This window comes from Taudactylus pleione, unplaced genomic scaffold (assembly GCF_031769625.1).
Source record: "Taudactylus pleione unplaced genomic scaffold, aTauple2 ptg000251l, whole genome shotgun sequence".
In the NCBI taxonomy this organism is placed as follows: domain Eukaryota; kingdom Metazoa; phylum Chordata; class Amphibia; order Anura; family Myobatrachidae; genus Taudactylus; species Taudactylus pleione.
In genome coordinates, this window is record NW_028284653.1 from 3,482,897 (window position 1) to 3,495,889 (window position 12,993).

The 12,993-nt window shown below is 42.3% G+C and overlaps 1 protein-coding gene across 1 annotated transcript in view; it reads left to right on the forward strand.

The window, feature by feature from the left end:
• LRRK2 (leucine rich repeat kinase 2) overlaps positions 1-12,993 on the forward strand; it is a 247,136-nt gene that overhangs the window by 38,549 nt on the left and 195,594 nt on the right. Inside the window, exons 8-13 of the mRNA XM_088480191.1 lie at positions 1,581-1,712; positions 5,105-5,224; positions 7,146-7,273; positions 8,547-8,626; positions 8,706-8,812; positions 10,167-10,296. Coding sequence (XP_088336317.1) covers positions 1,581-1,712; positions 5,105-5,224; positions 7,146-7,273; positions 8,547-8,626; positions 8,706-8,812; positions 10,167-10,296 — 697 coding nt within the window. The remainder of the gene's footprint in view (positions 1-1,580; positions 1,713-5,104; positions 5,225-7,145; positions 7,274-8,546; positions 8,627-8,705; positions 8,813-10,166; positions 10,297-12,993) is intronic.

Genomic DNA, 12,993 nt, shown 5'->3' on the forward strand with positions numbered 1-12,993 from the left:
AATACTGTATAATATTACACTATTCAGTGCATAAGAAGACCAATGTGTACATATATGTCCAGGGCAGGGCAAGGTTCTTTTGCTGCACAACCAGACTCCTGAACTTGCTCAAATGATCTGCAATGGTGCCCATATCTGAAATAAAAACATTCTGCTCAGGCAGGATGGCCCTAACTCAGCCTATAATGGCATACTGGGATCGCTGGTCCTGTATTTGTCAAAATTATTACATACACAATACTTCATATGACTTGTAGTATAGCTGGTTAAGTGCCAATTGTGCTCTCTTCATGGACTAGCCGCACATGCTGTAAAATCTAGCATTTGGAAACCCCCCACTAAAAATCCTGTGTTTGCCCCTGCAAATGATAACAACCAACTAGGAGGAACATATTTTGTTAAGTCTATTATGATTGTATACATTTTTTATTCATAGTGAGCCTTCCCTGATTGTCACAGTAGAGCACGCAGGGGGGTTTCTGAGTACCCAGCAAACCCCCCTAGCAGACATCAGAGGAGGCACCATTTTGGTAAGCCCCTCCCCCCTCGTGGCAAAATACAGCAATTTGCGGGTCAATCGGTTGGATGCGGAGCCAATATGACGCGATTCCAGTTGAATTTTTCCATGGAGGGGCTTAATAATATGGTGCGTAATGTATGTGTGACGTGTTTGTGTGTGAATGTATGTGTGTATATCTATATGTATGTGTGTGTATACAGTGTGTGTGTGTGTGTGCGTATGTATATAATATATGTATAGTATATATAATGCAATGTAGGAAATCTGGCACTCAAATAAATAAACCAATTCCCTTTGCCCTCTGTGATAGTGTGCAACACAGCACACTGAATGCAATGGAGAGGATAACAGCGGCACTCGAGGAGTTAAATTAGAGACGACAACCACAAAGCTTCAACTAAGTTGACGTTTCAATGTGACAGCATTTTCATCATGACACACATAATACAAAAAACACTGACCTTAAATAAGTGCTCCCCATCACCATGTTTCCGCGTGCTTCATCTCGGCTTCCGGCAGCAGACACGCCGGTATGCGCATCAAGATTACATCACCAACCCGTCACCATGACAACACCTAATTAAAATAACAAAAGAGCGGCGCACATGTATAAATGTACAAACTACAGTATACACATAACACTTAAGCTGGCCATACACCTACATGACCAACATAAGATCCGATTTATCATACGATTTCCCTCCGATTCCCCGGAGCTCCCTGGCAGTCCCGGCAGCATGTTTGTTGTTTTTCTTAGCACAGAATCTGTCGTATGATTGATCCTGTGCCTCACGTGCTCAGTAAGTTAACATTCTGTGACCATTCTATTACTCCAACTAACAAGATGTACAATTCTAGTATTTACCTGAGGTTCTATTGTTTATCTTGATAGAGGGGAGATGGCAAAGAGGAACATGCGTAACTATATCTGGGAGGTATTTCAAATTAATTGAATGGGAATTTATACACCATATAATTAAATAAGCAGCAGATTTGTTTGCTTACATGTGTATTACCATGTATATAAAATATATTACTGTTTTTCTTTTCTGTTTTGCAGCCAGTAATGTGGAAGTACTTATGTCTGGCAATGTAAGGTGTTACAACATTATAATGGAAGCAATGAAAACATTTCCAAAAAATGAGAGAATCCAAGAAGTATGTTGCTGTTTATTCCAGAAACTTACATTTGGTGAGTATGTTACTTTTTCTTTATAAGTATAGTGTCACTGTATCATTAACCTACTTTTACCTTGTTGATATGATAAAAAGACTGTTTTTATGTTTAACTATGTATCCTACTTCCACTCTTCCAACACAAGAAAAACAATGGGCTTTTAGATGGCAAGCTTCTCACATTTCTGCCATATACCATTCCCCAGAAAATGTTGCCAGCTGGGTAGCATTAAGAAGTAGGCACAGAAACAGACAAATCTCAGGTGCACAACTCTAAATTATTAATAATAATATATATATATAAATGCAATAAAATTTTGCAATCAATAGAGGTTTTTAGCATAATCATGGCCAAGGTTATGGGCCTACCCACCATATCCAGGTAACCTCTTTCGGGTAGGTCCCTAACATACTAGGGTTCAAATCCAGAGTGCAGGACCCCCCAAAAACTGGCCCAGCCAAGCTGCCCCAGGGCACCACCATAGTAAGAAAAGTGTCCAGAAACCTTCCCATATACTCCATTTAATGTGCTTTATTGCACTTCTGAGGGAAAGGAGACGCCCTCATTCTGGATTAGCACCCTTCCTTATTGGTTTCAAAGCATGGAGTATGGTATTGTATATAGACACTGGTATTAGGCACAATTCTAGGTAAGTCCTACAAGTTATATACTGTAGTGCAACTTTGGTTCATTTTTGGGGCGTGGGTCCCCCTGGATTGTATTGGTTGATCTGTCTCAGGGCACCGCATTATAACACATTTTCCTTTATAACACATTTTAACCCTTCACTGTGTGTTTAATATATATGTACTTCACTTTTTTATTTTCATTCTTTATATGCAGCAGCTGCTCCTAACTATCTCTTTACACTGCACTTTTCTTACTATGGTGGTGCCCTGGGGCAGCTTGGCTGGGCCAGTTTTTGGGGGGTCCTGCGCTCTGAATTTGAACCCTAGTATGTTAGGGACCTACCCGAAAGAGGTTACCTGGATATGGTGGGTAGGCCCATAACCTTGGCCATGATTATGCTAAAAACCTCTATTGATTGCAAAATTTTATTGCATTTATATATATATATATATATATATATATATATATTATTAATAATTTGGAGTTGTGCACCTGAGATTTGTCTGTTTCTGTGCCTGCAATTAGTCTCATCAGGTAGCACCTCCCATTACATATATAGTCAGGTTGTGCAGTCCAGAAACCTTCCCATATACAGCATTAAGAAGTAGCCAGGTAATGCTTTGCAATAATGAAAAATGCTGATATACTTATATTGATTAGAAGTGAACTTGAGATTAATAATGTTAAATTAAATAAATATATATTTTTAAGGACTCTTGCAGTTATTAACCCCTTGTTGACTGGACACAGATATAATTGTGTCCAGAAATGCACGCTGAGAAAAGACGCATATCTGTACTCTGTCTACCTTCTCTGCAATGTTCCTGCCATCCAAACTGCGGCATCCTCTTAAATCAGGGAAGGGATCTCTGATGTGTTACAGAAATGTAAGTGCAGTGTGACACTGATATGGGTTATCAGACTTCTGGAGCAAGATAGTTCTGGGTGGTATGTTAAAAAGAGCTAGGTTATGCTCTCTTGGGGAGAACCGTTATTGGAAGCCAAACAACATATTCAAGTTTCTTCTGTCTAGTAAAGTATATGACTTTAGGCAGTTCCTGTAGATTTCAGAATTGTTGCTTAATGATTTCACGACAGTATGTTAGTGATTTATAAAAAACCTAAATAGTTGGCGAATAAGAAAATAAATCAATGCATATATTAATAATTGGTGCATGTGAGAATTTTTGGTTGTCAGCTATTATTACATTTCATGCCATTAATAAATAGAATCAAAACTCATTTTGTTACCAATATTTACTACTGGACACTTGTGTATGATGAATGTTCCTTTTTAAAAATGAGCCACAGCCAAAAACTAAATCTCAAAATTCAGATTTTCATATATAAAGCAAGAGGGTAAAATACAATATACAATGTTACTGTGACATGCTGTTGCAGCTTTGTTAAAAAGTAGGATGGATAAAAAAAAAAAAAAGTTCCTGTTCAATTCTTGACAGCTGGCCCACATTTGTCAGGACCCTATCCAAATTCAATTGGGGAATAAAGTTGTGATTTCAAAGCGTTAAAGCAGTTGACTTAGAGCACATTATGTTAAGAAGGGGATTGTCTATCTTACTTTCCCTGAAAGCAAATGTAGTTTTTTATTCATATGTGTATATGTATGCAGGGGTGTAGCTAGACATATGGGGGACCCATATCAATATTTCTACCCCCCTCCCACCCAGGCTCACTTTTTTTGGTGATTTTGAGTAGATTCATTTTGTTGTTTGTGGAGAAATATACAAACTAAATCTATTCTCAAAGTCAAGGAATCATTTGTTGGGGTACTGCATCTATACTTACTGATATTGATTTTGAATGAGTCCAGAACAAAAAGTGTCCATATAGTATCAGCAGAGAAGATATGGACACATATCATTTTATAAGGTATGTAGGGCCTGATTCAGAGCCGTTCGCTATTTGTGGTCGCTCGTTTAAAAACAAGGGGTGGCTATTCAAATGATCCGTACGCACATTGCAGTCTGTTCACACCTCTAAGTCTGAACGAGCGAGCAAAACATACGCTCGTTTATTTGTTAAAAACGCCCCCTGGCCGCTCGCATCCTACGTCATGTCCGCTATTTATTAGATTAATCGAGTACATCGACCAGCGTATGAACTGCTCGCTATTCTTGTGGTTGGTGTTTGCTACCACAAATTTGCGGTTCTGGCTATAAAATAACCCAGTGACGTGGTCAATGACGCTGCTGTTTTAAATATGCACACCCATAAAACGCCCGTTTTGACCTTTAAGCACGCCTGCGTTCGGATCTCCACTCCCCATTTTCAAGCACCTTCCCCTGTTACCACCCACATACGCCTCATTCTGTCACTCAAAATAGCAGGCCCTCGCTATATTGCGTACCAACGATTTTCAGCCGCACTGACTGGTTCGCGCATGCGTACTAAAAACCGTACGCATGCGCAGATGTGCAAACATCGCTCGGAACGAGCGTACTGCCGCTAACGAGCGGCTCTGAATGAGGGCCGTAACTTTTAAGTGTCAATTCCTATTTCTGAGAGTCAATTATGTTTTATACATCGGTTCAGGAGTGCGTAAGAGCTGCATTTAAAATTGTTGCATCTATATAGCAAATATTGTATACATTGGATTAGAGCAAATCTCTTTTTTGTTCTTTAATAATAAAAAGAAAGTGAATTAAAAGACAAATGGTGGGAAATGTGCTTAGTTGTTGCTTGTAAAGTACAAATTAATTTTCTCAAATTCCAGTACCTAACCAATGCAAATTGTTTTACTGTGTACTATGTTATAGGGAGTTTTTTTAACATCTTGGTTCTAAATGAAGCTCATGAGATCATCATTAAGGCACTGAAAAACTATTCAGCAAACTCCAAACTGCAAGCAGCTGCTCTAACATGTCTGGCTCTGCTCAGTAAGTTATTATGTGTTTGTAAGTGATAAACAGTACAGGTGGCATTGGGCAAACAGCTGTGAGAAAAAGTGACGTAGCACATATCAGAAGTGCATAATTGCTTAACAGATTCAGTAGCACAACTGAAAACCTCGCCTCTGGATTGGCGTCTGGGCTGGGGGACAGGCTGCCGGGGAGAGCCTACCTCCCATAGGGTGCATCAATCCACCGGGCTCACTGGCCTTTTACATGGCCGCCGCCAATGTCCCCGGCGCCAGATTTATGTGCCTCAGTGGTCTAGTGGGAGAAGCAGTTGTCCCCCGGTTCCCCACTACAGCAACCTCCGGTAGGTCTCCACTGCCGGAGGCATGGACTGCCACGTGGTTCCCCGCAAGCAGCGAACCACTTTACCTGTGCATCCCCGTGTCTTCCGGCTGCAGTCCGGGCCCAGTGTCTAGTCAAACTCTGCTGGCGCCCGCCGAAATCACCAGTTCCCTCACTGGTGTTGTGGTGCTAGTGGGGGTAGATGGAGCAGCAGCACAAGCGTCCATCAGGAGGCCTAGCACTACTTGTTGAGGAAAAATAAAAAGGCTTGGGACTACCTGAGCAGTCCCCTGTCTACCAAGGTGCACTGTAGCCAGGGGTGGGGTATGTATGGAGGAGGACCCAGTTCATCCAGGGAGCTAAAGCTTGTAACTGTTTAGTGCCTGGATCACTCAAACCACACACCCCAAGGTAATTCCTGTGGACCTCAAAGAAAAGGAGTTAACAAAGGTATATTATACCATAACTCTTATTTTGTCTGGGATATTTTTATTGTTGATTTTGTCACCTTTTTCTTAAACTCTATTACAAAATAGCAGACTGTAGACAAAATGTGTCGCTGTCTCTATTTATGAGCACCTTGGGTTCCTAAATTCTCCTAGAGAAGGGGCTATGTGCTTAGCACCTGTACCTATACTGTGTGCCGGACCTCTGATTGCCACTACAGTTCAAGGCTGTAGCAGTTTACTCCCTGCCCAAACCCGCCTGGAGCTAACCTACCTGCTTCCAGGGTATGCTGCTAGTATTACCCATTATAAGTAGGAGGGCGGGAGCCGACGTGAAGTGGACACTTGCTGCATACCGGAAGGGGTAGCAGCCACACAGCACTCACCGCTAGCTCCATATCACCGTTGGAGCTGAGAGTACCAGTTTTTTCAGTCCAGAGCGTTAACTATATGCGGTTTATGGTTTGGTGGGGTTGCAAATTCCCTATACTTGCTAGCTGCAGGTGCATTATACATCAGTAATGTCCTAGCGCAGATACCACCCTCTTTATTATATTTAGGTGTCATCCCCTCGAATGTTGTCACTGACCAGCGGTGATGGATGATGCGTACATGTGCTCTTCATCCACTGTGCTGGGAGAGGCTGGGGGCTGCCTTGCAGCTCCCGGAGCACTGGCCAAGCTCCCATCATGATGAGAACATGGGCATGACTTGCGGTTACACCCCAAAAACTAAACAAAGGGGCGTGGCTTTGCAGTCACAAGGTCACACCTCCTGTTGCGCTCATGCGCGTCCGGAGTCACCACACATAGTGGCGTCACAGTCTTTGACAGCCGAAAAAGACTGCAAGACATCTTCATCTCCCCTGCTCCATTTGACATTTTAAGCCATGGCTGAGATTTTTACACCCTATGGAGCATTCCTGCCTATGGAACCACAATGAAGCTACATTTTTTAGTTTCCGACAAAGCTTCAGAAATATGTTACAAATTCTGGCTTTATACAGATCTGGAGTGTCTTGCCTCTTCATCATAGAGCGTGCATAAAAACAATAATAAATCCACCTGATTGGGCGTAAAATTAAATGTCATTTGTGGCATATCTTGCTGCCTGTATGTAATTTTGTAATAATTCTTGATTTTCATCACAATTGTTTGCTGTTCTCTTTTAAGCTGAAACTATATTTTTGAACAAAGATTTGGAAGATGGAGATGATATGGACGTTGTTAGAGGACAACTATATTGGTTTGAGCCTTCATTTAGAGCGTTAAAACTACACAAGAAGAACACCGAAGTCCAGGTTAACAAGTTCCCTTTCTCTCACACACTCATTTTGCACCAATTCTCCTTCTAACTTGAAATAGTTTTGACAAACACTTTGGTAATATTATGGATCACGAATGGGGAAGTATATGGATTTGTATTCTCTGCTACTGATGGGAAGAGCTGGGCTGACCAGGGACGTTCATTTTTTAGTACAGGCTAGGTGCGTCAATATTTAAGTAAGATCCAAGGGCTGTATAAGGTGCTTTTAGCTATGTCTTTCCTTTTTGGGGAAGGTTGCACAGCATGAAAAAGGAATTAAACTAGGATTACACAGGAGCAATCTGGGTTTGTCCTATAATTCCAGTTATACTTTATACAAAGACAAAGAATAGTGGCCAAAATAGCAAGGACAGTTCAGATGTCCTCCACACATGATAGACGCCTACAGTAAATGAGGCTAACCTGAGCAGTATTTTAGGAGGACAAAACAAGGATGTTAAATTCAATTGTATGTATGTGTAGGGTATCCTTACGTGTCAGCATACTGAACTTTAAAGTGACCATTTCACGCTTTCCACCATTTTTATTTGTGATCAGACCTACACTCATACAAAAGTAGGTGCAGTTAGACTTTCCAGAGTCACACTGATACTGTATGTAGGTTTTCAAATATAACTGCACTATGAACACTCTTATTAGTGATTACATTTAAAAAAAATTTAATTAAGAATATTTGTAATTCTCTAATGTGCCTATATACTAATGTGACTTATGCAAAGTCTCTTGTGCTTCTAGCAGTCACCTGGCGTTATTGTATAGTATGCAAGGCAGTGTAACTAGTCTATCTGCCCATTGTAAAATATTGTACCACTGAATGTCACGCTGTTAGGTTGTGGCATGTCCCTGCTAGCACATAGAGTTGGCAGTATCGGAGTATACAGAGTGAATTCATGAGTAGCATCTGCATCACTGGACCTGTGGATTTGCTTGTATCTCATATCCTATGCCATGCTGAAGCTCATGCAATCTTGTTGTGGCTTCCACAAATGGGGACTTTTGGGGGATATGTTTCTTATCTGGATATCAACCTGTAATGTTTAATGACATATTAGAAACAGTAGGAATTCCTACATTTTGAAAAATACAGGTGCATTCAGTCAGGAAAACAGCGTGCTCTTGTAAATTGATAGAAAAAATGGAAGATTGATCCATTCACACATCATTACATATACATATGGTTTTTTTTACGTTTCCATTGTGGCTGAAATGAGCCTATAATACTCACGTTAAACCTTGGTCTGTACCAGGAAGCTGCATGCTGGGCCCTGAACAATCTGTTTATGTACCATCCTGAACTTCATGAAAAAATTGGAGATGAACAGCATCAGTAAGTAATCTCTGAGAACTAGTTACATGGAGCAGTGGAGCAGTTCTTCCAGTTTAACCCTGTGTAACTCTTCCATCAGGTACCCTGTACATAGAGAAGTGATGCTGTCCATGCTAATGCATTCTTCTTCCAAGGAGGTTTTTCATGCATCCACAACCGCTTTGGCATCTCTGTCTGAACATAATGGTAATTTTGATTATATATTAAATTTCAAAACAGTGTATGTGTCCTTTTTTATTTGATAAAAAAACTAGTGACCCGCCCCAGCTTAGCACAGAAGCAATTTTATCTCGCCACAACTCCTTGCATCTGATAACAACCTATGCCAGTGTCACCACAACCACCTGGGTCCAGGGGGGCCCCGCACCGCACAACCTGTACCCATAGTATTACTTGCCTCTCCAGAGTCCCACGTCGGCGCGGGGTCCGGCACTGTAAAAATGACTGGAAAATGGCCGCTGCGGCCATTTTCCCGGTGACCTGCGCATACTCTATAGACTATGGGCGTACTCTAGTGCCCAGAGTCTATAACTCCGGCGCTGGCCGCGCACAGCTCAGTGCGCTACCGGCCACCGGACAGAGAGGAGGGGGCCCTACACACGGGCCCCCTCCTCTCTAGAAATGCCCCTGATGTGAATTCAAATTATTGTTTTATAGGACCAATGTAAATGTATATTTTCATGTAACAGTTATGGAGGTAATAATTACAGGCTAACTGAACCCCCAGGCTCATTTCAAAATTAAAAATATCGGGTCCAACTGAATTCCCCCCTAAGTGTTAATTATATAATTCACTACAGCTCTGTTAAAGAAATTACATAAAAATATATTATCTATTCCCCACTCAATTCAAACACCTACATCACCTCCCCTGTCTTTAGGACTGTGTACAAATAGGATGTCATACAGTTTGAATAGCTTTCATTGCACTGATCTGTTCTAATAGCTTTGCTACCCAAGTGCTTGGCAGAACAATAGATCTGCCAAGCTACTGTATCAGTCACAGAAGTCTCTCCCTTTTAACATGGCTACCTTCTGCAGAGGAGTCAAAGCAGTCATGGTGTACATAATTTAATATACATGTTTTTTTATGTTCATGTAAAATAGTTGCTTTATATGCTCTTTGTAAGGACACTTGCTTTGTTGTACTTTACAAAGTGCAAGTAAATATTTTATTTATTTGATCATTATTTATATAGCACCTACATATTTTGAAGCACTGTCACATAGCACTATCCCAGTGTACCCTAAAATCTATATTCTTTACCACACAGATTCACATACTAGGGTTAATTTCATGCCAGTTAACTTACAAGTGTGTATTTAGAGTGTGGCAGGAAACTCATGCAAGCAAAAAGAGAACATAGAAACTCCAAACAGATAGGTCCCTGGTTGGAATTGAACACTTGACACCAGCTTTGTGAGGCAGCAAAGCTAACCAATGGGCCACCTTGCTGCACAGGTTATAAATGCAGAATTAATTGATAATTTGCAAAATCTGGACTAATTTTTTGAATTTAATATATAAATTTTTTTCCAGTGGTTATTAGAAAGATTTTGTTGGAGAAAGGTGTTCATATCAATGTGTTAGAAATAATGAAGAAACATCTTGATTCTCCTGAAGCAACAGAAAGTGCCTGTCGGGTATTGCTCCATCTTTTGAATGGAAGGTATTACCAATGTGTATTGCATTCATTGTAAGGTGACTGAATGAAAAGACTAACATTTTTAACTTTAATATTTTAACAAAAAGTTCAAAAACTTCATTATCGCCTATACTTTACCGTGTTCTTTAACTTTACCGGAATGTCATGGATTTGTCCATACAGCCATTTGTCCTGGGGCTCCATGGTATGTAAAGCTGACAAATCAGTGCCAGATTAAAGTTCACATGGGCCTGGAGCTGAAATTTATGAAGGGCCTATTGCGTGATGCGCAGGGGGTGTGACCAGTGCCATGGGGGTGTGACTAGTGATGTGAGGAGATGTAGGATGAAAGTGCAAATCTTATATTCTAAAGATATACATTGTTGATTATAGTGAAAACTGAATAAATACATTTTTTTCACCATAATTAACATTGTATATATTTAAAATTATTTTATGTACATTGCTGTGAGGGTACTTTGTGACCTAGCAAATTTACGCTATGTGCGCTCTGCGAACCTTGTTTCGATGAAATAATTAAACTAATAATCAATCATACGACTATTACAACAGTTCAAAATATGGCATAATAATAATCAAGGGTCTAATTGTCATATTACATACTATGGGCCTGATCCAGATGTAGACGCTATTGCTCTGCCGCAAGGAAGCGCTGCTGCAACACTGTCCAACTAGAATGCAAATACAGCAGGAGGTGTCTGTAGGATATAGACACCCTGCATGCATCTGAGATCCCACTGCAGCATCCATAGACACTGCCTCAGATCACCATTGTGACCATCTGCCCCTAAACGGCAGACTGCGGCTCAGCGAGTACTGCGACTGTGATCACAGGGCCCATTGTGCGCATGCACCCCACAATCAGATATGTACATATACCATTGGGTTTATCTACATATCTTATTCAGGCCCTGTGGCCATATACTGTGTGTTTGTATATAATATACACAAATGTATAGAATTTATATATACACAGATTCTTGCACACAAGCATACCATGCAGTACAACGCTACAGCAGGCATTTGGAACTCCAGGATCAGCAGGACTGGGTCACGAGGAGGAGGCAGGAGTCGCATTTACGGAGCTCAGCTGCTCTATCCGTTCAGCCACGGTAGTGGGGTGGCATGACATCACACGTCTGAGGAGGCGCTGAGATACTAGGCGCGCAGGGGGGGCCTGTGAAGCCTTCCCCTGTGCCGCCTTTTGTATTATGGTGGCCAAGTGTACAGCATGATTCCTTGGGGGAAACACTCTCTGCCCATTGGGGAGGGAGACTGCAGAGCACTTAACCCTGAGCACCCACCAGGCGAAATAGGGGTCTGGGGGACACATTTGGGGAAATGTTACAGCAATTATCTTAGTAAGTGATGCAGCTGCTGGGGTACTTAGTGGTGCATGAGTGCAAGCTCATTAACCCAGCTAGTGAGAGAGAGCTTGCAGTAGAGACTGCTGAGCGACCCTGGGGTCAGAGCAATTGTTACCTGGGAGAAAGCATTAGCTCTCCATTAGAGGCAGCAGGATCTCTAGGTGCCATGCATCTGCCCCTTGTCATGGATCTAGCTCCAGTCCCCGACAGCCGCCTATGGTGCTGGCTGTATGACTGTGGATGCAGGCAGCGGGACATCCCGGCCATCACTGCCAGACTTGTCCCCTAAACCTTTCCATTCAGCTTCAAGCCACACATATTACACACATACTGTACATTCAGGTTACTTACATCAAGTACGTCCTGCGCAGGCATCATAGCAACGCCCACTGCTGCTCTGTGGGAAGTGTATCTCTCATGGCCATAGACTCCCATTAGTTACTGCACTCATTGCCGTGCAGAGACACTACAACTCCCATCGGGCATTGCGCGGGTGGGCAGGGACTGATGGAGCTTGAGCTCTAGATGCTAAAAGTTAAATGCAGTGGCAGGAACTGTCCGAGATTCGATGCCTGGACTCATCTCGACCCCCAAGCAGGCAGAGCAGCCAGGGAGGTGTGTGGTGTCAGATCTCAGTCAGCCGCTGACAGCTTTTAGCAGGATTTTTTTCCCTATTGCCTTGAGGATCTGTGATCCTGTGGGCCTATTTTCACTGGGGGCCTGGAGCTGTAGCTCCATCTGCCCCATTGTTAATCCGGCCCTGTGACAAACGGTGCTCTGTGATGCTTAGGGAGGGGAAGAGAGAGTGGGATGACCAACCAGAAGCTTCAATTGCAGAGATGCAGCTTCTGATTGGTCCTCCTGCTCATACATCCTCTCCATATGCATTTTATTGTGACAAACAGAAGTGTTCTGCCACTTATGTGGTAACTTAGGGCCTGATTCAGAGCCGCTCGTAAGCGGCCACTCGTTCGCTCCGATTGTCGTCAGTAATTACCATGGCCGCACGGACTGCACGTATGAGGCCTGGAATGTAAATACTAGACTTAGCCTCTGCCCCTGCTTGAGGAGTGTCAGTGTCCGACAAATCTAGAGTTTCGCCATCATCAGATGACCCGTCATCCTCATCATCCTGAGCCAATGGATAATACAGTAACGGTCTTTTAGTAGGTCTAGATTGATACTGCTGAGTGCTCCGCACCCAGAATCAGACAAACCTGGATCAGCCTGATTAAGGACCTGTTGCGAGGGACACTGCATTACTATCGGCCCCGGAACTTCTAGAACAGGAGACGGGACTACAGCCTGCTGTGCAAACCCCAATTGTGGAAAC